The following is a 25,447-nucleotide window of genomic DNA, read 5'->3' on the forward strand; positions in this document are numbered from 1 at the left end:
AGAAAACCACTTATTTCGGTGAACATTTCTCCTCAAAGATGAGTGTCACGATGTATTTTTGTGATTGAATGGATTGAAAAATACCATGGTAATTTTCTTTCCATTATACACAGAGAAATCCATCATTACCTCCGCTACTGAAGATGGATGGCGTTTATGTTTTCACCCGTCTTTGTTTGTTTGTTTGTCTGTCTGTGAACAAGATATATCGAAAATTTGTGGACGGATTCGGAGAAATTTGGCAAAGACGTAGTGTATATGACAAAATGATTAGATTTTGGTGAAGATCCGGATTCGGATCCAGCTTGTATAATGTTTTAAGTGATTCTTCACCATTGGAAGATAGGGCCAAAACCGACATAGAGCAGAATATTGTTATGGTTCTGTCGCCGGCCTTCTCCCCTTAGCAAGGGGGGATTAATCCCCTTCTCTTTACTGGGCCTGGCGTGAACCGAGACCTATGACGTCCCTTCCGGACAGTGCAAAATAGGGTTTCGGGACCAAATTCTCGCTCGTACCTAAGTACTCGCGCTGCCCTGGAAGCGAGGAAACAAGCCTTGCACGAACCACGTGTGGTTGGAATACGCCGAGCGGTTTGCGTACACGTGATACGCGCAGTTATAGATAGTGGAACCCGATTGGAGCGATCTTATTCGTGCCACGCTTAGTCAATTGGAGAAATCACGGGAACGATCGAATTCAGAAGAAAGGAAGAACAGATAGGTTTAATGATTATCACACCTCTATACAGTTCAGGACGAAGAGACACAGATAAATCCTTATACAGTGTTATTCTTAATTCCCAAAGACAACGGGCCCGTCTGACACACTCACATGGGGTATTGCAGATGGGCAGGTGTTCCCCAGCGCATCCAAGGATGGTTCTCGTGCAGCTCTCCACGGTCCCCGGCACGTCCGCGAAGATGGGGATCGGCGAAGACAAGGCCACGCAGCGCGTCTCTCGAGCAAAGGCGATATATCGGGGCGAACGGCAGGGAGGGCTTTTATGGCAAAGGCGGGACGGCTTTTATGGCAAAGGGGCGGTTACGCAGCCTCGTTCACTCGCTTGGCTGGAATGCGCAAGTTCGTTATAACCGCGCCTGGCTGCGCCCACGTATATCTCGCAACCAACTCTTCTTCCTCAACCCTTGGTGTGGGTTAGCGCCCGCGTTCTTATGCGATAGTCAGTTCAACAAGCCGTGCAATGCAAGCCCTCTCTCTCTCCTTTGCAAGTCCTCCCTCTCCTCTGCAAGTCCTCTTCCCCCGGCCAGTCCTGTTGAGCGCTTTGCGCATCGGGTTATATATGCCCACCCCGCAAACCTTCTGGAACTCACCACTCTTCTTACCACGCCCTCTGATGCCACCACCTCTGAGCTCTGATTGGTGGCTCATGCTTACCGTCATTGCGTCTGCCGCCCCTGACCTCGATGCCGCCCCCACCTTTTTAGGCCTGCCTCGTGTTAACTCGACTAGTGAGCGAGCAAAGGGCAGCGAAATGGATCACGCCTGTAGAGGTAGAATGGTTTGCAGAAATAGGACCTATTCTCCTGTCTTTACACAACGCAGGATTAACAATGGAAAGGGCCTACTCTCACACATACTAAGAAATAACTATACTACAAACGAAGCTACATGTTGCTTGTGTGACTATCTACTGGGGGCAACCTTTAACCTTTATTGACCTGACTGTACACATCTCAAAACCGTAGCACTGCCCCCCTCCCTCGTCAGACTCATCAACAACAACAACAACATGCATTTTAAGGCCATTTTCCCTGCTAGAGCGGGGGTTAGCCTTGCTGTCCCCATGACGATCTTCTCCATTTTGCCCTATTTTCTGCATCTCTCCTTGTTAACCCCCTTGCCCGCATTTCTTCTTCCACCATCTTTAGCCAAGTCTTTCTCGGTCTTCCCCGTCCTCTACTTCCTTCTACATCAATTTCCATCACTCTTCTCAACCAGTCACTTTCATCCTTCCTCAACACATGACCAAACCATCTCAGCCTGTTCCTCTTCACAGCATCAATCACAGGCAATATTCCCATCATCTTTCGCAATTCATCATTTGTCTTCCTCTCTCTCAACGATACTCCGCACATCCATCGAACCATTCGCATTTCCACCCTTTCCAGCCTTCGTTGCTGCTCTACGTTCATTACCCATGTCTCGCTCCCATAAATCATAACACTTCTCACACATGCAGCATACACCTTTCCTTTCCCTTCAGCTTCAGCGACACTCTCCTCCTCATCAGCACGCCACTCAGTTCCCGAAACTTCTTCCATGCACATCTCACTCGAGCAACCGTTGCCGAGTCTGATCCACCTTCTCCATTCAGCATGTCTCCGAGGTAGCAAAATGTTTTCACACCTTCCAGCTTCACGCCGTCTCCAAGATCCAACTCAACATTTCCTCCATCTGCAGCTCCCTCTGTGCACACCTTACATTTGAATGTAGCTGCCACACTGGTAAATGACCCTCTCAGACCACTACATTTTTGATGAACCCACTCAGCGCACATTGTACATTGAATGGAGTTCACTCCGACACCCTTCCTGCACACAGCACACGGCCACTTCCCAGTTCTTTCCACCTCACCACATGCTTTACCACTTGCCATCACCTTCGTCTTTCCGATATTCACCTTCAGACCTTTTGTCTCCATACATTCCTTCCACTTGTTCATCTTTTCCTTCAGTCCATCCATACTTTCCGCAATCAACACCAGATCATCTGCATACAACAACTCCCATGGTAAACCCTCCTTTACGTTCTGAGCCAGCACCTCCATCACAGCTACAAATAGTAGTGGACTTAGTACCGACCCCTGATGCACTCCCACCTTCACCTCAAACTCACCACTGTTCCCGTCCTTCGTCCTTACAGCTGTGCGCGCTCTTTTGTACATTGCCATCACTACTCTGATCAACCATTCCTCCACTTCTAACTTCCTCAATGCCCATGTCAATACTTTGCGTGGAACCCTATCGAATGCTTTCTCCAGATCAACAAACCCAAAAAACAACTTCTTCCTCTTCTCCATGTACTTCTCCTGCAACTGCCTCACAATGAAAAGCGCATCTGTCGTTCCTCTTCCTGGCATAAATCCAAACTGCATTTCGTCGATCTTCACTTTCTTCCTTATCCTCCTCTCCAACACCCTTTCCAATACCTTCATTCCATGCTCCAATAACTTTATCGCTCGGTACGAGCCACACTCCAGAGGGTCACCTTTCCCCTTGTATAGAGGGACGAGGGTACTCAGTTCCCAAGCCACTGGAATGCGGCCTTCTTTCACCACCAGATTACAGATCTCTGTCATTCTCTTCACACCCCAACTTCCTGCTGCCTTCAACATATCTCCCACAACTCCCGTCGGCCCTCCCGCTTTTCCACTCTTCATTGCTGTTATCGCTTCCTCAACTTCCTTCTCAGTTATCTTCTCTGCCGGTCCTAAAACTGGGTTACTCTCTATGTTGCCATCCCATTCATTCTCTGTATTCAACAGCATTTCCATATATCTTTTCCATCTTCCTTTAATTCCATCTGGGTCGACAACGATTTGTCCCACTTCATCCTTCAAGCAACTCACCCCCATCACGTCACACCTCTCTTTCGCTATGTGCTTTGCAATCCTGAATACTGCTTTCTGACCCTCTTCTGAATCCAAGCGTTCTCCGAACATTTTCCTACATGCCTCCTGCGCCTTTGCTACCTCTTTCTTTGCAGCCTTCCTGGCTGCCTTATAACTTTCATGCTCTGCTGTTTCTGCTCCCGTACCCTTCGCCTTCTGCCACTCCTTGAACTTCTTCCTCTTCTCGTCAATCCTCTTTCCAACTTCATCATCCCACCGCCATGTTTCCGAGTGCCTCGGTGGTCCTTTTGTCCATCCACATACCTCACCAACGGCTCCCAACAGACTAGCTTTCATTGACATCCAACCACTTTCAAGCTCAACCACATCATCCTCTACCCTACTCAGCCTCTCTTTTAATGCCTCCCTTACTGTCACCTCTTTCAACCTCCACACCTTCATTCTTGGTTGGTACTTCACCCGCCGAGCTCTCCTCGCACCTTTCATTTTTATGTCGCAGACAACCAAGTGGTGCTGTGAAACAGCCTCCTCCCCCGGGATCACCTTTGTGTCCCGGAGGTGCCCCCTATCTCGCCTACGCACCATCAGGTAGTCAACGGTTGTCGTCGACCCACGTGACGTGTATGTAACAAGCTTATTATCCTCTTTCTGGAACTGAGTATTACAAATCAACAAATCAGCTCCATCAGCAAACTCCAAAATCCTTTCACCTTCTCCATTTCTCACACCATATCCGTAACCCCCATGAACTCCCTCAAAACCATCCATACTCCTTCCCACATGTCCATTCAGGTCTCCTCCCACCACAACAACCTCTTCATCTTTCACGTTTTCCATCAGCTTCTCTATCGCACACCAGAACTTGTCCTTCTCTTCATTGCTTCGACCAACCTATGGAGCATATCCCGAGATGACGTTCACCAAGAGCTTTCCAATCATCATTTTCACCATCATCAACCTATCACTCACTCTAGTCACACTCACCACACTGTCTACAAACTCCTCAGAAAACAGGACACCAACACCATTCACGCCCTCCGGGCACCCTTGCCACACAAACTTGTATTTCTGTCCCTGCCTACCCTTCACCATTCTCACACCACTTCCCTTCCATCTCGTCTCTTGCACACAACATATGTCCACTCTTCTTCTGACCAATACTTCCACCACTTCTCCTGATCTCCCTGTCATTGTCCCTACATTCCATGTCCCAAACCTCAGAAACCGATCTCCACTTCGGGCTGCACCCTGCCAATATGTAGTTGTAATTGTCATGGTTCTCTTTTTGAGGCAATGTTTTTTATGGCCGGATGCCCTTCCTGACGCCAACCCTCTTAGTCGTCTCTTACGACACGCAGGGATACGGTGTACCTATTCTGACCAGGGTACACACTGGGAAGCGTTTAAAACATGGAAATTCTGGGGGGGGGGGGGGGGGGCGTCGTCAGCATCACGGCTGCAGTTTAAACATATTCCAACAATATCCAAACAGAACCATGAAAACCATGAAAAACAATCTGGGAAAAGTCTCCAAGCGAGAACGTGGATTTGAGAAGGAAGGAGCAGAGGCGGGAGAGAAACGAGATACAGGGGGCGCACAAGCCTAGACGACGAGGAGAGCGAACAAACGTGTCCGGGAGGGGAGAAAGAATCAATATAGAATTCTTTGTCTAGGGAGGTGAGGTGAGGGGGAGAAAATAAAATAAAAGAAACAAGCAATGCAGCGGAGGAAATAACCCAAACCGACAAAACACTGACGGGGGAGGGAAGCCCCAAGTTACCAGGCCGCACACGAGGTACGACTCAGAAAACGATTAACTACACACAAGTTTGTACGAATTACAAACCAATACCAACCAGAAACACACAATAAAACGTACACAGCAAAATAACCAGTGGAAATTTGACAAAGACAAGAATGGGAAAACACTTAAACTTCGATGCCGTGGAGAGCTCGAAGTACGCTTCACTCGCCCGACTCATCCCCGAATCGAATCTACCCAAGTGGGAACGACCGGTTTTTAGCAAGACTTGGGACTAGCTTTTAATTACGTGTGACACTTAGATGTGGTTCCCCCTAACATTTACTCTAACCCGTGTATGTGAGAGTTTTACAACACTAAATATGTCCCACCTACTGCGTTGTGTAACTAACTATCAGACTCGCACCCACAATGACCCGAATTGCGGAATTAATTTCAAACTACACATAAAGCCGGTGGGTAGCATCTTATGTACAACCACAAAACCTAACTATTTACATTTCTATAACCCAGGACGTGTCCTTTTCTGAAAAGAAGATTGGAGGGGAGAGAAAGCACATCATAGCACCCATACACAAAACACATTGATCAACAAGTTCACATTTGCTGCTGGGCTGCTGCATCTTGCGTCTTTGCTTCCTGCATGTCACATCTTCTGTGTGCAATAAAAACTTAAAGTTCTTCTTTCCTGGCACACCAAGAATAAAATGTACAAAAACCCGTGTTCGTTTTTATTTAATTCCTGGCCAAGCAGGGCCAACCCTATGTGGTCCAACTGCGTGACATTGATGCCACTCAAAATACGTGGTCCGAAGATGCAAGGTAAGTTTGCAGCAAAGTACTGCTCAGCAAAGTGTAAGGCCACAAAACGTGTGGTCCATGTGTAATGTGGTGCAGCAAATGCTGTACAGGTGCAGCAACGTTATAATAAAGAGTACGGCAGCAAAGTACCACGCAGTTCATCTGCACAGGTGTAGCAAAGTGCAGCGGGGGGTGCAGCAACACAGGTGCAGCAAGGTGCAGCTGCACAGTTCGATGCTGCTGCACACTCCAAAGTGGGTCCATGGGTGGGGAGGAGAAACAAAGCACAGTCAGCAAAGCAGAAAGGGCGCAAAGGTACACATCAAAACAAGGTAATGCAGCATGAGGGGCGCGGGAGAGCGGGCAGAGCAAGCTCGTCCCTTACCGTTCGTACCCCCCCCCCCCCCCCCATGTCAGCTTACACTACCCTTGCCCTTCCTTGTATTTACAAATTACAAATCCGTCTCTACGTCCTGTCTCCCATATCCCCCTCTAAGCCAAATTCGTCGTCCAATCCCTCCCACGAAGGAAGAGATAGAACCAACACAATGTCTCATCACGTCGAAATGCATCTCATTTACTCGTCAGTCACTTGGTGCTGGTGCGGAGCTTTGTCACCTTGGTGAATGAATGTGGATGGCGCGAAGGGAATTCTCTCATTCTAACTACTCCAGTTACATTAACTTTCTTACACTACCTGGGGTCATACCCTGCCAATTGGCCTCTTTAAACTATGTGGTTCGAAAACCTGATTCCCATTGACCACCTGGTGCCTTCCAAATTTGGGTCTCACTCCCCCAATTTTTTCTTACTGTGCCTTTGCACAATTTCGGGGCTGGGTCGTGTGGCTCCACTGGCAGGTCTACCTACCTGCGCACCTCCGCCACTGAAGTCGCCATCCGAGCTTACCTTGCTCCTTGCGACTACCTAAATTGGGGAAGGCCCCTCCTGGCTCTCTCACCCCCTGATGCCCTCCTCGGCATTGGGCTACCCGGGTCCTCTCCTGGGATCCTCGGGCCCCACTGAACTCTACTTACGACTCTAACTGGCTCCCGGAGTCTACCTGCGGCCTCACCTGGCCGACAAACTACCAGTGGCGGAGTGCTCCAATAACCATACGCACCAACAAAGCCCACACGCCCAGCCATTCCACAGACTCATGCACCCAACCAAGCACTTCTGGCTACTTCCCGCACCACAGGTGTCAATATCCAAACAATTTACCTCGGCCCTCTACCTGACTTTAAACTACCCACCCCGGGTATTCGTGAAGGGAGCCATCTCCCCCCATTCAGTCCTTCGCACCATGCATTCCACACCTTCTATCTCCCACCAAGCATTCCACACCAAATATTCTCACGCACACCAAGTTCTCTTGCACACCTCTTGTGCTCACACACCTGTTGCCCACTTGCACACCTCTTGTGCTCACACACCTGTTGCCCACTTGCACACCATGCAAGTCAATTCACTTCAACACACTCCATTTGTCCTCAATACACCACTTCTGGTTATTCCCAACCAATTCCCCATTTGCTCAAGCTCAATACACACAGTGATTCTCATTCAATTCCTCATTTGTTCAAGCTCAATACACAGTGATTCTCATTCACACAGCATCATCTAACTAGCTACTTCCCTGAAAATTCGTGCTTCCCCGTCTTCCCTTACACTAAGCACTTCCCCCGTCATTATTATCCATCTAATCTCTCTACGTCCCCTCTACCTGTACCAAAGTCACTATTTAACTCTCACGTCCTCCACTGTCATCCTTCTAAATCCCTATCAATTAACATAGCCCGCCCTCAGCTAGTTTACACTGCCACCCCATAATCTAGTGCTCATGAGCCTCATGAAAGTGTGAGGAATGGTGAAACGACCATCCCTCCACGCCGGGTACCATTCGCCAACACTATCGCTAATCGTCCACTGTACTACGAGCCTCTCGGTGCAGAAATACATTTTCACAGCTCGGCTTTGAAAAGCCGAGCGATGCATGCGGGTGGTTGGTCGCCTGTAGGTTGGGTCCGTCCGGCATTTTCGATTCAGGGGAGGAGGTTTTGTTGGGCCCAGGTTCAAGGCGCCATCCCTACGTAGAGCCTTGCGGTCCCATGCACGATGGCCCAACCGCCCACGGTCGGAGCATCGCAGCCGCCAGGGGGCGCGGCTCCGACCTCTCCTACCCCCCCTCGAACCGTGCCGATCGCTTTTCCCGCCAAGGCGCGGCACAGACCATACAGGGCGGGGCCCGGCACGAATCGTGCACGGCGCTCCTTGTGAGACCACCGCGGCAACGATCCCCGCCGATCCCCGCTGCACACAAAGCACACCACGCACCGGGGGCTCGCGTCGGCTATACGTCGTGCTAAACGCTACCCCGGTCTGCGTCGATGCTCGGGCCGCGTTCTCACCCCACACGACCCGTTCCTCACTTGCACATCGCGGCGCTCCTGCGCCTCCCATACACTTCCTGCATTCTATTACAGCACTCTCCTGTGCATTCTCTTCCCTTACACACTCAGGTGCACACCACACAGGCACACTCATGCCGCTCGCACACTCCATTATCACACACTTTTCCTCCACACACTCCGTTACACACACTCTCGTTACGTACTCCGTAACACAATCGGCCATCGCACACTCTGTTTCACACTCGTCTCCGACACACTCTTCCCACATACACTCGCGCTCCGGTGCACACTTCTCTCACACACGCGCACCAGTCACGCTCGTACACCTCACAAAGGACCTTCCACGAGCGCCCGGGCTCCGTCTCGATCCCAAGCACGCCAAAAATCTTTTTCCGCCGTACACACTCCTACTCACCTTAAGGATTCTCTTCCCCGGCAACCGCACCTGCAAACTTTCATTTTTGTTAGGAAGCACGACATCACAATGCAAATCCAGACTTTGAGTGCATTCCATTTCTTTCCTCGATTTAATCTCTAACTCTGCCCCTGCCGTCTCTTCGGCCCCAATTTCAACTATAATTTCTTTTTCTTTATCTAGCTCGACGACTGCCGGCGCGCTTAAAATTGTATTTTCCAATTTGGTGGCCATCGGCTTTTCTACACCCCGAGTCACGATTTCTATCCCCTCGATCCCCGTCCATGTAGCCGCGCTCTGCTCTACCCCGCTCTCCCTGCGTTCCTCGCACCGCGTTACCCCGTCGCGTAGCAATGCGACTTCCTCGCTCAACCTGCGCCTTATGTCCTTCCCGGCTTTCTTCGTGTCCTTCTTCGACGCCGCCATAAATATTTCCATTTCCCGGGTGGATTTGTCCCCCATTTCTTTCAATTGGCCACCCATTTTGCTTTCAAATTCATTTTTTACCTCTTTCAATTCCCGGGTGATTTTGTCCCCCAATTCTTTCAATTGGCCACCCACTTTGTTTTCCAATTTATTTAACCCGTCTTTCATTTCCCTCATTTCATTACTTTGCACCACGAAGCACGCTTTGATTTGCGCCATGAAGGTGCCCATATCCATTGGCGCCACGGGCTCGGCTCACGCCGCCACATGCGGGAGGCCGCCATTTTCTTTCCCAGCTGCCGCACCCTCATCAATGTCCTCCTCTTCTCCCGATTCTTCCCGGGGGTCCTGGGTTATCGATTCTATCTCCTCTATCTCATCTTCTACCCCCACCGGCATCCGATCGCTTTGGCTAGCCATGGCACGAATTAAATTTTTTGGATTTTAAAACTAAACTTCGGTCGCTCGTAATTTGGAGTGCGTTAAGCGCACTTCGGGTCCTATCCCAAACTCCTGACACCAATTGTTATGGCCAATATGTACAATTGGTGTCCAAAATTGTCTAAAATTTTTTATCCCAGGTTCCAAATATCCCACTCCTGACACCAATTGTTATGGTTCTGTTGCCGGCCTTCTCCCCTTATCAAGGGGGGATTAATCCCCTTGTCGTTACTGGGCCTGGCGCAAACCGAGACCGATTACGCCCCTTCAGGACAGCGCAAAATAGGGTTTCGGGACCAAATTCTCGCTCGTACCTAAGTACTCTTGCTGCCCTGGAAGCGAGGAAACAAGCCTCGCACGAACCACGTGTGGTTGGAATACGCCGAGCGGTTTGCGTACACGTGATCCGCGCAGTTATAGATAGTGGAACCCGATTGGAGCGATCTTATTCGTGCCACGCTTAGTCAATTGGAGAAATCACGGGAACGATCAAATTCAGAAGAAAGGAAGAACAGATTGATTTAATGATTATCACACGTATATACAGTTCAGGACGAAGAGACACAGAGAAATCCTTATACAGTCTTATTCTTAATTCCCAAAGACAACGGGCCCGTCTGACACACTCACACGGGGTATTGCAGCTGGGCAGGTGTTCCCCAGCGCGTCCAAGGATGGTTCTTGTGCAGCTCTCGACGGTCCCCGGCACGTCCGCAAAGATGGGGATCGGCGAAGACAAGGCCACGCAGCGCGTCTCTCGAGCAAAGGCGATATATCGGGGCGAACGGCAAGGAGGGCTTTTATGGCAAAGGCGGGACGGCTTTTATGGCAAAGGGGCCAAACGACAAGGGCCAAGTAACGACAAGGGGATTAATCCCCCCTTGATAAGGGGAGAAGGCCGGCAACAGAACCATAACAATTGGTGTCAGGAGTGGGATATTTGGAACCTGGGATAAAAAATTTTAGACAATTTTGGACACCAATTGTACATATTGGCCATAACAATTGGTGTCAGTTACGCAGCCTCGTTCACTCGCTTGGCTGGAATGCGCAAGTTCGATATAACCGCGCCTGGCTGCGCCCGCGTATATCTCGCAACCAACTCTTCTTCCTCAACCCTTGGTGTGGGTTAGCGCACGCGTTCTTATGCGATAGTCAAGTTTAACAAGCCGTACAATGCAAGCCCTCTCTCTCTCTCCTTTGCAAGTCCTCCCTCTCCTCTGCAAGTTCTCTTCCCCCGGCCAGTCCTGTTGAGGGCTTTGCGCATCGGGTTATATATATATATAATATATACCCGCGGTTATACCCGCCCCGCAAACCTGGAACTCACCAGACTCTTCTTATCACGCCCTCTGACGCCACCACCTCTGAGCTCTGATTGGTGGCTCATGCTTACCGTCATCGCCTCTGCCGCCCCCGACCTCGGCGCCGCCCCCACCTTTTTAGGCCTACCTCGTGTTAACTCGACTAGTGAGCGAGCAAAGGGCAGCGAAATGGATCACGCCTGTAGAGGTAGAATGGTTTGCAGAAATAGGACCTATTCTGTCTTTACACAACGCAGGATTAACACTGGAAAGGGCCTACTCTCACACATACTAAGAAATAACTATACTACAAACGCGGCTACATGTTGATTGTGTGACTATCTATGGGGGGCAACCTTTAACCTTTATTGACCTTACTGTACACATCTCAAAACCGTAGCAATATCTCAAAAGGTTATGGACGGATTTGGACGAAACTTGGTGAACATGTTGGGTGTGTGACACGGAAGAATTGGTTCAATTTTGGTGAATATGTATCCAGATACGAGATTTATTTACCCTGGTGTGTACCCTGGTTTAGAATAGGTACACCGTATCCCTGCGTGTCTTAAGAGGCGACTTATAGGGTTGGCGTCGGGAAGGGCATCCGGCCATAAAACATTGCCTCAAAAAGGGAACCATAATGCCTAGGTCACACATAGGCGGATTTGTCGGCGACTACTGGCGACTGAAGAAATCGCCACCATCCGCCGACAATCGTAATGAAACCGTAATGGACGGTCACCTGTAGTCGTGGTTATCCTCCCCAGGTCGCCTGCAGTCGGCAAGAGTCGCAAAGGGGCCAAAAAGTTTTATAAATGTTTAAAAACGGCGCGCTCAGTCGCAATGGAAAAAAATCCGCCATGCTGTCGTGATGGAACCGCCATGCTGTCGTCGGTATCCGTAATAAGAGCGTAAAGCGGCCGCAACCCAGTCGCTCATAGTCTTCCGCAATCGCCCCACCAGCTAGCACGGCAGAGATGCGAATGCCATACGGCCTTCCTGCGGCATCTTCCCGACTACGGGCCGACACTGTTGTGGCTGCATATCGACTACAGAAGAACTGCCACGTCTCCCCTGCGGCTATGGGAGACTGACGACGACAGCAGTAGGACTAGTGGCGGCCAAGTTACGACTGCCTGGCGACTGCATTACGACATACCACGATTCCATGGCAAGACAGGATGGTGTGAGGGTCTCCGTGGAGTGAGGTCCTGTGGTGCCGACAAGGATATGGCTTTATTGTTTGGACTTGGGACTTTTGGGAACTTTATTTTTGGGACTTTGGTCCTTTGGAAACTTTATTTATGGGACTTGGGACCAGTGGAAATAATTTGTTGGACTTTATTTCCACTCTCTCTCCCTGCAGAAAAGTTTGATTATTACATTACAATGATACATCTTTATTAACTTTCTTATTGTACATCAAACATCTTTATGCTTCATGTCATACATCATTGAAATGAATAAAGTGAAATGTAAAATAGAGAGATAAAGATTTTAAAAGTTGTGTGAATCGTCTCCAATCGCCGGCGGTCTTATTGCAGTCTTGCGGACGTCGGAGTAAACCGCCACCCGGCCCCAATGCAGTCACCGCGATCCGCCATCGGTCGTAATCTAGCCGCCAGACTGTCGCCACGCTGCCGCCGTACATCCGCAATGCAGTCGTCATCGATCTTCAACAGTCGCCATCCCACTCGGGGCGTCGTCGCAATGCAGGCGCAATGTGGCCGCCTGCAGTCGCCATACTGCCGCCTGATATTGATGGTCTGTCACATTACCACCCGACATCGCCAGTAGTCGCCGAAAAATCTTGATCGCCGGTAGTCGCCAAAATATCCGCCTATGTTTGACCTAGGCATTACAATTACAATTAATATGGGCAGGGTGCAGCCCGAAGTTTATGACGACGAAACGTCTGATGCCCGATGTGGAGATCGGTTTCTGAGGTTTGGGACATGGAATGTAGGGACAATGACAGGGAGATCAGGAGAAGTGGTCGAAGTATTGGTCAAAATAAGAGTGGACATATGTTGTGTACAGGAGACGAGATGGAAGGGAAGTGGTGTGAGAATGGTGAAGGGTAGGCAGGGACAGAAATACAAGTTTGTGCTGCAAGGGTGCCCGGAGGGCTTGAATGGTGTTGGTGTCCTGTTTTCTGAGGAGTTTGTAGACAGTGTGGTGAGTGTGGCTGGAGTGAGTGAAAGGTTGATGATGGTGAGAATGATGCTTGGAAAGCTCTTGGTGAACGTCATCTCGGGATATGTTCCACAGGTCGGTCGGATCGATGAAGAGAAGGACAAGTTCTGGTGTGCAATGGAGAAGCTGATGGAAAACGTGAAAAATGAGGAAATGTTGTGGTAGGAGGAGACCTAAATGGACATGTGGGAAGGAGTAGAGACGGTTTTGAGGGAGTTATTGGGGGTTACGGATATGGTGTGAGGAATGGAGTAGGTGGAAGGATTTTGGAGTTTGTGATGGAGCTGGTTTGTTGATTTGTAATACGCAGTTCCAGAAAGAGGATAATGAGCTTGTTACATAGACGTCAGGTGGGTCGACGACAACTGTTGACTACCTGATGGTGCGTAGGCGTGATAGGGGGCACCTTGACACAAAGGTGATCCCTGGGGAGGAGGCTGTTTCACAGCACCACTTGGTTGTCTGCGACATAAGGGTGAAAGGTGCGAGGAGAGCTTGGTGGGTGAAGTACAAACTGAGAATGAAGGTGTGGAGGTTGAAAGAGGTGATACTGAGGGAGGCATTGATAGAGAGGCTGAGTGTGGTTGAGCTTGAAAGTGGTTGGATGTCAATGAAAGATAGTCTGTTGGGAGCCATTGGTGAGGTATGTGGATGGACATACCGAGGCATTCGGAAACATGGTGGTGGGATGATGAAGTTGAAAAGAGGATTGACGAGAAGAGGAAGAGGTTCAAGGAGTGGCAGAAGGCGAAGGGTTCGGGGGCAGAAAAGGCAGAGCATGGAAGTTGTATAGCAGCCAAGAAGGCTGCAAAGAAAAAGGTAGCAAAGGCGCAGGAGGCATGGAGGAAAATGTTCGGAGAAAGCTTGGATTCGGAAGAGGGTCAGAGAGCGGTATTCAGGATTGCAAAGCAGATAGCGAAAGAGAGGTGTGATGTGATGGTGGTGAGTTGATTGAAGGATGAAGTGGGACAAATCGTTGTGGACCCAGATGGGATTAAAGGAAGATGGAAGAGATATATGGAAATACTGTTGAATGCAGAGAATGAATGGGATGGCAACATAGAGAGTAACCCAGTTTTAGGACTAGCAGAGAAGATAACTGAGAAGGAAGTTGATGAAGCGATAAAAGCAATGAAGAGTAGAAAAGCGGGATGGCTGACGGGAGTTGTGGGAGATATGTTGAAGGCAGCAGGAAGTTGGGGTGTGAAGAGAATGACAGAGATCCGTAATCTGGTGGTGAAAGAAGGCCGCATTCCAGTGGATTGGGAACTGAGTACCCTCATCCCTCTATACAAGAGGAAAGGTGACCCTCTGGACTATGGCTCGTATCGAGCGATAAAGTTATTGGAGCATGGAATGAAGGTATTGGAAAGGGTGTTGGAGAGGAGGATAAGGAAGAAAGTTAAGATCGATGAAATGCAGTTTGGATTTATGCCAGGAAGAGGAACGACAGACACACTTTTTATTGAAAGGCAGTTGCAGGAGAAGTACAAGGAGAAGAGGAAGAAGTTGTTTCTTGGATTTGTTGATCTGGAGAAAGCATTCGATGGGGTTCCATGCGGAGTTGTGACATGTACATTGAGGAAGTTAGCAGTGGCTTGGTTGATAAGAGTAGTGATAGCAATGTACGAGAGAGCGCACAGCTCTAAGGACAAAGGATGGGAACAGTGGTGAGTTTGAGGTGAAGGTAGGAGTGCATCAAGGGTCGGTACTAAGTCCACTACTATTTGTAGCTGTGATGGAAGTGCTGGCTCGGAACGTAAAGGAGGGTTTGCCGTGGCAGTTGTTGTATGCAGATGATCTGGTGTTTATTGCGGAGAGTATGGATGGACTGAAGGAGAAGATGAACAAGTGGAAGGAATGTATGGAGACAAAAGGTCTGAAGTTGAATATCGGAAAAACGAAGGTGATGGCAAGTGGAAAAGTATGTTTTGAGGTGGAAAGAACTGGGAAGTGGCCGTGTCCTGTGTGCAGGAAGGGTGTCAGAGTGAACTCCATTCAATGTACAATGTGCGCAGAGTGGGTTCATCAAAAATGTAGTTGTCTGAGAGGGTCATTACCCAGTGTGGCAGCTACATTCAAGTGTAAGGTGTGCACAGAGGGAGCTGCAGATGGAGGAAATGTTGAGTTGGATCTTGGAGACGGCATGAAGCTGGAAGGTGTGAAAACATTTTGCTACCTCAGAGACATGCTGAATGGAGAAGGTGGATCAGACTCGGCAACGGTTGCTCGAGTGAGATGTGCATGGAAGAACTTTCGGGAACTGAGTGACGTGCTGACGAGGAGGGGAGTGTCGTTGAAGTTGAAGGGAAAGGTGTATGCTGCATGTGTGAAGTTTTATGATTTATTGGAGCGAGACATGGGTAATGAACGTAGAGCAGCAACGAAGGATGGAAATGCGAATGGTTCGGTAGATGTGCGGAGTATCATTGAGAGAGAGAGGAAGACAAATGATGAATTGCGAAAGATAATGGGAATAGAGCCTTTGATGGATGCTGTGAAGAGAAACAGGTTGAGATGGTTTGGTCATGTGTTGAGGAAGGATGAAAGTGACTGGGTGAGAAGAGTGATGGAAGTGAATGTAGAAGGAAGTAGAGGATGGGGAAACCCGAGAAAGACTTGGCCAAAGGTGATGGAAGAAGAAATGCGGGCAAGGGGTTTAACAAGAGGAGATGTAGAAAATAGGGCAAAATGGAGAAGATTGTCATGGGGCCTGCAAGACTAACCCCCACTCTAGCAGGGAAAATGGCCTTAAAATGCCTGTTGTTGTTGTTGTTGTATACGAAATTTATTTAATTTTAAGTGAATCTTCACCATTGAGAGATGGGGCGAAAAGCGATATATAACAGGATATTTAAAAAAAGTTATGGACGAGTTATAACTAAACATGGTGGATGAGTTGGTGGTTACGTGACAAGAATAAGCCAATTAGATTTTGGTTCAGGTTCAAATCCAGATCCGGCCTATCAGTGGGATACAAAACATAAACCCTTCAGCCTGGCAGAGGTATGCGCTCTACCGAGTGCCGTTCTAGTTACAACTGCATCTGACATTATTCCAGGTTGATCAGTAACCAGTTTAATTATGAGGTGCAATGAAAAAGATTAATTTGAACAAACAAGACCGATAGTTTAACAACGGCATAGCCGGGCATGGATATGCTGAGTGGAGGATCTGCTGTGTCACCCTGTCATGTAACCAGATCCATAGCTCTGATAGGTGGTCGTTTGTGAGGGGCATGGATCCATACACCGGACAGCCAGCCAAACGCTGTTCCAGACGGCATTGCCCTACGTGCTATGCTGTAAAAATATGGCTGCCGAACCACGTGACCGATGACGTCATCAAAATTTTCTCGCCCCATTTATCCCGAGATCATGTTCAAAAAATTTCATACTGATCGGATCAAGTGTTCCACTTGTCGATTTATGACGTCATAATGAAGGCACTTATGACTTCATCATTAACATATGTTATTCCTCATGGGGAGTACTGTACAATGAGCCACCTTTCAATTTTTTTTCTTTGGAACAGTTTTGGAGATGTAGAGGTGCAAAGTTTTTTGGGGTTTTTCCAAGATGGCACCCATACCAAACCACCCATTGTGTGTGTGTGTGTGTGTGTGTGTGTGTGTGTGTGTGTGTGTGTGTGTGTGTGTGTGTGTGTGTGTGTGTGTGTGTGTGTGTGTGTGTGTGTGTGTGTGTGTGTGTGTGTGTGTGTGTCGGTGTACGTGATATATATATCTGGAGATATATATATATATATATATAAACAGGAATGTGGGTGTGAACCCATTTGCCAAACCAGCACCTGCCACAAGCATCCTGATGAACAATATTCGCTTGCCACCAATCTAACTGTAACTCATTGGATTTTCATCTCAGTAGACGCAACCCATTCTTGCATGATTGCATGGAGAAATGAATTGATTATGGAGCGTCTGTCATGTCATGATGTTGTGCTTTGACAGAGCCAACTGAGTGGTCATCTGCAGAAGTGTTACGCTGGGCCAACTGGGTAGCCAGAGAGTTCTGCCTGTCAGGATTGGATGTCAGCGGGTTAGTTGGGCTCACAGGCCGCAACCTGGTTGGTCTATCTCGCTCAGCATTTCTTGTCCGTGTACCTTCTGGAGAAGCTTTATGGAGCCATCTGCAACTTCTCAGCAAATGTATGTACCTTGCAAGGTGGATGGAGCGAGCCATTAGATAAAAGTTCATGGAATGATTGTTAAACAGGTACCTACAACTATTTATGTACAACAACAAACAACAGGCATTTTAAGGCCATTTTCCCTGCTAGAGCGGGGGTTAGCCTTGCGGGCCCCATGACTATCTTCTCCATTTTGCCCTATTTTCTACATCTCCCCTTGTTAACCCCCTTGCCCACATATCTTCTTCCACCACCTTTAGCCAAGTCTTTCTCGGTCTTCCCCGTCCTCTACTTCCTTCTACATTCATTTCCATCATTCTTCTCAACCAGTTACTTTCATCCTTCCTCAACACATGACCAAACCATCTCAACCTGTTTCTCTTCACAGCATCCATCACAGGCTCTATTCCCATCATCTTTCGCAATTCATCATTTGTCTTCCTCTCTCAACGATGTTCCCCACATCCACCGAACCATTCGCATTTCCACCCTTTCCAGCCTTCGTTGCTGCTCTACGTTCATTACCCATGTCTCGCTCCCATAAATCATAACACTTCTCACACATGCAGCATACACCTTTCCCTTCAGCTTCAACGACACTCCCCTCCTCGTCAGCACACCACTCAGTTCCCGAAACTTCTTCCATGCACATCTCACTCCAGCAACCGTTGCCGAGTCTGATCCACCTTCTCCATTCAGCATGTCTCCTAGGTAGCAATGTTTTCACACCTTCCAGTTTCATGCCATCTCCAAGATCCAACTCAACATTTCCTCCATCTGCAGCTCCCTCTGTGCACACCTTACACTTGAATGTAGCTGCCACACTGGTTAATGACCCTCGCAGACCACTATATTTTTGATGAACCCACTCAGCGCACATTGTACATTGACTGGAGTTCACTCCGACACCCATCCTGCACACAGCACACGGCCACTTCCCAGTTATTTCCACCTCACCACATGCTTTACCGCTTGCCATCACCTTCGTCTTTCCGATATTCACCTTCAGACCTTTCGCTTCCATACATTCCTTCCACTTGTTCATCTCCTTCAGTCCATCCATACTCTCCACAATCAACACCAGATCATCTGCATAAAACAACTCCCATGGTAAACCCTCCTTTGTGTTCCGAGCCAGCACCTCCATCACAGCTCCAAATAGTAGGGGACTTGGTACCGACCCCTGATGCACTCCCACCTTCACCTCAAACTCACCACTGTTGCTGTGCTTCGTCCTTGCAGCTGTGCGCATGCTCTCGTACATTGCCATCACTACTCTGATGAACCATTCCTCCACTCCTAACTTCCTCAATGCCCATGTCACTACTTCGTGTGGAACCCTATCGAATGCTTTCCCCAGATCAACAAACCCAAGAAACAACTTCTTCCTCTTCTCCATGTACTGCTCCTGATTCCTTTGTTCGTCGTCGTCCCCGTCACCAAACCTGTGTCCCTTATGGCAATGCATACCCATATAAACACTTAGATAGGTCCTTCATGCACACATTAATTAAATCCCCCCCCTTACCACAACGACTTTGGAAAACAGGCAGGAAGCCAGATCGGGACACCTCCGGCAGGCCTAGCAACATCGCGTGGGACGAGCTGTGACCACGCCACAGGGAACGTGTGATTGGTTGACGCGGAAGGCGCGAACCTTCAGCCAATCAGCGCGGCTGGCGTGAAGACTCAATGGAGGAAGAGGTGGTTCATTGGAGGGAATGCGCTGGAAGGTTCGGTGAACGGCGGGAAGCTGGAAGGGACTGGTTGGTGGCGCGCCAAGGCTGACGTCACCGCCGAAGGTTATATAAAGGCGTGCTGCACGACATTTTCAGCAGCTCTCTCCTGGCTTCCTCGCGCTCGTGGTTTCCTCGCGCTCCTGGCTTCCTCTCTGGCTTCCTCTCTAGGCGCTGTTCTCCCTGTCTCACCTCTCTCTCTTCGCGGTGGACCTCGTGTGGGGATCGCTGGCCCTGCGTGGATGTGTGGTGCTTTTGGGTGCTTTTGGCTCTGCGTGGTGCTCGGTGCTTCTGGACCTTGGGTTGGTGCTGAACAGGAGCGAAGGACCTTGTGGTGAGCAGCGGAGCGAGTCGCTTCGGGGCGTTGGCTCGGGCCTGGCGGAGCGCGTGGGCGAAGTCGATGAAGGGTTTCTTTGCGCCGGAGCTTGGAGCCGCGTGTGGGCAAGACAACGACCAGATAAGGACGCACCACATCACCATTACACGACGATTTCTTTTATTTATTGATGACCTGTGTGGCTTATTCGAAGTGAGGTGTGTGGGATCCCAAATTAGGAGCATTATTTTATTACCGCCACGTTCCTTGTTCTCGGGTTCCGGAATAAACGTGGTTCTTTTTGTACATTTTACCCTGCATTTTCGTTCGAGTTCATTCCCTCAATAGGGAAGCGCTCCCGCCTCTTCCTCTTCCCTTCTTCTTCCCACAGTTGATAGCAAAATCCGGTTTGGTCGTCGCCTCCGTTAAAGCCGTTCTGGTGTTCCGCGGTCCCTGGTATTAACCTTGAGGGATTTGCATGACATTATTTAATAATAAATATAGAAGAGCCAGACATCTTCAGCTCTCTAGCCAAATTCCTAACGTACAGGGGGCACCGTATCAGTGGCATAGTCATGCTGCTGATAATGAATGCTACCTTTGGGAAAAACTTGCAATTGATTATTGGCCCAACATGCTAGGAGTGGAGGAATGGTTGATCAGAGTCGTGATGGCAAAGTACGAAAGAGCACGCACAGTTGTAAGGACGAAGGACGGGGAACAGTGGTGAGTTTGAGGTGAAGGTGGGAGTGCATCAGGGGTCAGTACGAAGTTCACTACTATGTGTAGCTCTGATGGAGGTGCTGGCTCGGAATGTAAAGGAGGGTTTACCGTGGGAGTTGTTGTATGCAGATGATCTGGTGTTGATTGGGGAGAGTATGGATGGACTGAAGGAGAAGATGAACAAGTGAAAGGTCTGAAGGAGACAAAAGGTCTGAAGGTGAATATCGGAAAAACGAAGGTGATGGCAAGTGGCAAAGCATGTGGTGAGGTGGAAAGAACTGGGAAGTGGCCGTGTGCTGTGTGCAGGAAGGGTGTCGGCGTGAACTCCATTCTATGTACAATGTGCGCTGAGTGGGTCATCAAAAATGTAGTGGTCTGCAAGGGTCATTAACCAGTGTGGCAGCTACATTCAAGTGTAAGGTGTGCACAGAGGGAGCTGCAAATGGAGGAAATGTTGAGTTGGATCTTGGAGACGGCATAAAGCTGGAAGGTGTGAAAACGTTTTGCTACCGAGGAGACATGCTGAATGGAGAAGGTGGATCAGACTCTGCAACGGTTGCCAGAGTGAGATGTGCATGGAAGAAGTTTCGGGACCTGAGTGGCGTGATGACGAGGAGGGGAGTGTCGTTGAAGCTGAAGTGAAAGGTGTATGCTGCATGTGTGAGAAGTGTTATGATTTATGGGAGCGAGACATGGGTAATGAACGTAGAGCAGCAACGAATGCTGGAAAGGGTGGAAATGCGAATGGTTCGGTGGATGTGTGGAGTATCGTTGAGAGAGAGGAAGACAAATGATGAATTGCGAAAGATTATGGGAATAGAGCCTGTGATGGATGCTGTGAAGAGAAACAGGTTGAGATGGTTTGGTCATGTGTTGAGGAAGGATGAAAGCAACTGGTTGAGAAGAATGATCGAAATGAATGTAGAAGGAAGTAGAGGATGGGGAAGACCGAGAAAGACTTGGCTGAAGGTGTTGGAAGAAGAAATGCGGGCAAGGGGGTTAACCAGGGGAGATGCAGAAAATAGGGCAAAATGGAGAAGACTGCCATGGGGCCTGCAAGGCTTACCCCCGCTCTAGCAGGGAAAATGGCTTTAAAATGCCTGTTGTTGTTGTTGTTGTTGTTGTTGTTGTTGTTGTTGTTGTTGTTGTTGTATGCACACGGTTTGAAAGATTGAGTGATAATTGTTATCCCTTCAAGTTTTTGCAGAGCTGAGCATTAAACTTAGAAAATTGTTGTCGCTTAAATGTTTTTTACAAATGTGGAGCAGCTTCTTTGTTAATTTTTTTTTCCCTTTCTTCGCTGTCTGACCCCAGTTGTTCAAGCCAGCCGGGAGCAGAATGGGAGCATTGCAACAGTTACAATTGATCAACGTAAGGTTTTCTCAATTAAAGAAGCAATCACCTTTTCTCTACCACTGCTCTTTCTTGAAAATGATGTTTCAAAAAATAACTGATGCCATTTTCTGTTTTCCTGGTTTTATTTTCGATTTTTTTTTTTAATCCTCATTTTGCTATCAAAATGTCCTCCATCACTACCGTAGCATTTGAAATAGTGCCTGCACTGTCTCCAGTCACTCCTAAGGTTGTGCCCAGCCGTGGCAAGCCTCGACTGTCTCGCTCTCTTGATGATCGTTGCTCTCCAGGAAACCGCACAGGTGAGGGGTGTGTGGAGGATTAAGTATGACAATGTTTGGTTTTACTGTTACGGGGCTACATATTAACTTGGACAGAAAACGTGGAAAAAGTCAGTTATCATTATATACACTATATGACTAAAAGTATGCGGACACCCCTTCTAATTAGTGGATTCGGCTGATTCAGCCACACCCATTGCTGACAGGTATATATAATTAAACACACAGCCATGCAATCTCCATTGACAAATATTGGCAGTAGAATGGGCCGTACTGAAGAGCTCGGTGACTTTCAACGTGGCACCGTCATAGGATGCCACTTTTCCAACAAGTCAGTTCGTCAAATTTCTGCCCTGATAGAGCTGCCCTGGTCAACTGCAAGTGCTGTTATTGTGAAGTGGAAACGTCTAGGAGCAACAACAGCTCAGCCACGAAGTGGTAGGCCACACAAGCTCACAGAATGGGACCGCCGAGTGCTGAAGCGCATAGTGCATAAAAATTGAAGACCATAGAATTATAACCAGGCTAAGTCACATTTTAGTCATTTCGAGAAAAACGTGAAAAATATTGTGAAAAACGGGGAAAAAAAAAAAAAGTGACAGCCTGGTTATAATGCTATGGTCTTCAATTGTTTGTCCTCGGTTGCAACGCTTACTACCGAATTCCAAACTGCCTCTGGAAGCAATATAAGCACAACAACTGTTTGTCGGGAGCTTCGTGAAATGGGTTTCCATGGCCGAGCAGCCGCACTTGTGTGCCGAAGATCACCATGCGCAATGCCAAGCGTCGGCTGGAGTGGTGTAAATCTCGCCGCCATTGGATTCTGGAGCAGTGGAAACACGATCTCTGGAGTTATGAACCACGCTTCACCATCTGGCAGTCTGACGGACGAATCTGGGTTTGGCGGATGCCAGGAGAGCGCTTCCTGCCCGAATGTATAGTGCCAACTGTAAAGTTTTGTGGAGGAGGAATAATGGTCTGGGGCTGTTTTTCATGGTTCGGGCTGAGCCCCTTAGTTCCAGTGAAGGGAAATCTTAACACTACAGCATACAATGACATTCTGGACAGTTGTATGCTTCCAACTTTGTGGCAACAGTTTGGGGAAGACCCTTTCCTGTTTCAGCATGACAGTGCCCCTTGCGCAAATCGAGATCCATACAGAAATGGTTTGTCGAGATCGGTGTGGAATAACTTGACTGGCCTGCACAGAGCCCTGACCTCATCCCCATCGAACACCTTTGGGATGAATTGGAATGCCAACTTGCGAGCCAGGCCAAATCGCCCAACATCAGTGCCCGACCTCACAAATGTTCTTGTGGCTGAATAGAAGCAAATCCCCACAGCAATGTTCCAACATCTAGTGGAAAGCCTTCCCAGAAGAGTGGAGGCTGATATCGCAGCAATGGGGGGACCAACTCCATATTATTGCCCATGATTTTGGAATGATATATTTGATGTTCGGGTGTCCACATACTTTTGGTCATGTAGTGTACTTACTTCTGTCTCCGAAGGTTTTCACCCCTGCCTGTTTTTCTTTCTGTGAACAGGATGTCTCAAAAAGTTGTGGAAGGACTCGACGAAACTTGGTGGACAGGTTGCGTGTGTGACAAGGAAGATTTGATTCAATTTTGGTGAAGATCCGAATCCGGATCAGAGAATGTTTTATGCCTCAGTTGACGAAGTCGCCGGAGGCATAATGTTTTCAGCTTGTCCGTCCGGCTGTGATAGGTATTCGTTACCGCAATCACTTGAGAATGGCTGAAGGGATCTTAGTCAAACTTGTATAATGAGGTAGTTTCAGTGATGGTATGTATAATGTGCAGGTATGTATAATTCCAGTGCAGGTATGTATAATGAGGTAAAGATGAACCGATTAGATTTTGAGGTCACAAGTTCAGAGGTCGTTAGATTAAAATCCTGTTACCGTGATAACTTGTGAACCAGTGATGGGATTCTGACCAAATTTGGTACAATTATGTAGAATGATGTAAAGATTAACTGATTATATTTTGGGGTCAAGAAGTCAAAGGTAAAAGTCCTAATAGGTCCATAACTTGAGAACGGCTGAAGTGATCTAATAAAAACTTGGTATAGATATGTATGATGATGTAAAGATTAACTGAGTAGCTTTTGGGGTCCCGAGGTCAAAGGTGAGAGGTCATGTCAGTAAAATGTGATAACTTGTGAACAGCTGAAAGGAATTAAATTAAAACTTGGTTCAGGTATGTGTAATAATGTAAACATGAAATGAGTAGATTTTGGGGTCCCGAGGACAAAGGTCAGAGGTCATGTCAGGTAAAAATGTGATAACTTGAGAACAGCTGAATGGATTTAAAGTAAACTTGGTACAAGCAAGTATTATAATGATGTAGTAATGTGGGCGGAGGCAAATTGGGTGACGTGATGTCAAAGAGTGTCATTCGAGTTAAGTTATTCTTCACCATTGAGTAATAGGGCTAAAACCGATATATAGCACGATATCTCTAAACTTATGGACAGATTTGGATGAAACTTGCTGGGCAGGTTGGGTGTGGTGTGTGGCAAGACAACAACAACATGCATTTTAAGGCCATTTTCCCTGCTAGAGCGGGGGTTAGCCTTGCGGTCCCCATGACAATCTTCTCCATTTTACCCTATTTTCTGCATCTCTCCTTGTTAACCCCCTTGCCCGCATTTCTTCTTCCACCATCTTTAGCCAAGTCTTTCTCGGTCTTCCACGTCCTCTACTTCCTTCTACATTCATTTCCATCACTCTTCTCAACCAGCCACTTTCATCCTTCCTCAACACATGACCAAACCATCTCAACCTGTTTCTCTTCACAGCATCCATCACAGGCTCTATTCCCATCATCTTTCGCAATTCATCATTTGTCTTCCTCTCTCAACGATGTTCCCCACATCCACCGAACCATTCGCATTTCCACCCTTTCCAGCCTTCGTTGCTGCTCTACGTTCATTACCCATGTCTCGCTCCCATAAATCATAACACTTCTCACACATGCAGCATACACCTTTCCCTTCAGCTTCAACGACACTCCCCTCCTCATCAGCGCGCCACTCAGTTCCTGAAACGTCTTCCATGCACATCTCACTCTTGCAACCGTTGCCGAGTCTGATCCACCTTCTCCATTCAGTATGTCTCCGAGGTAGCAAAATGTTTTCACACCTTCCAGCTTCACGCCGTCTCCAAGATCCAACTCAACATTTCCTCCATCTGCAGCTCCCTCTGTGCACACCTTACATTTGAATGCAGCTGCCACACTGGTTAATGACCCTCTCAGACCACTACATTTTTGATGAACCCACTCAGCGCACATTGTACATTGAATGGATTTCACTCCGACACCCTTCCTGCACACAGCACATGGGCACTTCCCAGTTCTTTCCACCTCACCACATGCTTTACCACTTGCCATCACCTTCGTCGTTCCTATATTCACCTTCAGACCTTTTGTCTCCATACATTCCTTCCACTTGTTCATCTTTTCCTTCAGTCCATCCATACTTTCCGCAATCAACACCAGATCATCT

At 48.2% G+C, this 25,447-nt stretch overlaps 1 protein-coding gene across 8 annotated transcripts in view; it reads left to right on the forward strand.

Moving 5' to 3' along the window:
• Positions 1 to 25,447, forward strand: part of GABPA (GA binding protein transcription factor subunit alpha) — a 113,484-nt gene that overhangs the window by 47,559 nt on the left and 40,478 nt on the right. For 2 of the 8 annotated variants that reach the window (XM_078783871.1, XM_078783872.1), the window contains exons 7-9: positions 17,329 to 17,526; positions 21,597 to 21,653; positions 21,824 to 21,937. In XM_078783871.1, the coding sequence (XP_078639997.1) occupies positions 17,329 to 17,526; positions 21,597 to 21,653; positions 21,824 to 21,937 (369 nt within the window). The remainder of the gene's footprint in view (positions 1 to 17,328; positions 17,527 to 21,596; positions 21,654 to 21,823; positions 21,938 to 25,447) is intronic. The other 6 variants (XM_078783874.1, XM_078783873.1, XM_078783875.1 and 3 more) reach the window with 3 other exon arrangements.

Source organism: Myxine glutinosa, chromosome 8 (assembly GCF_964187855.1).
Source record: "Myxine glutinosa chromosome 8, kmMyxGlut1.1, whole genome shotgun sequence".
In the NCBI taxonomy this organism is placed as follows: Eukaryota; Metazoa; Chordata; class Myxini; order Myxiniformes; family Myxinidae; genus Myxine; species Myxine glutinosa.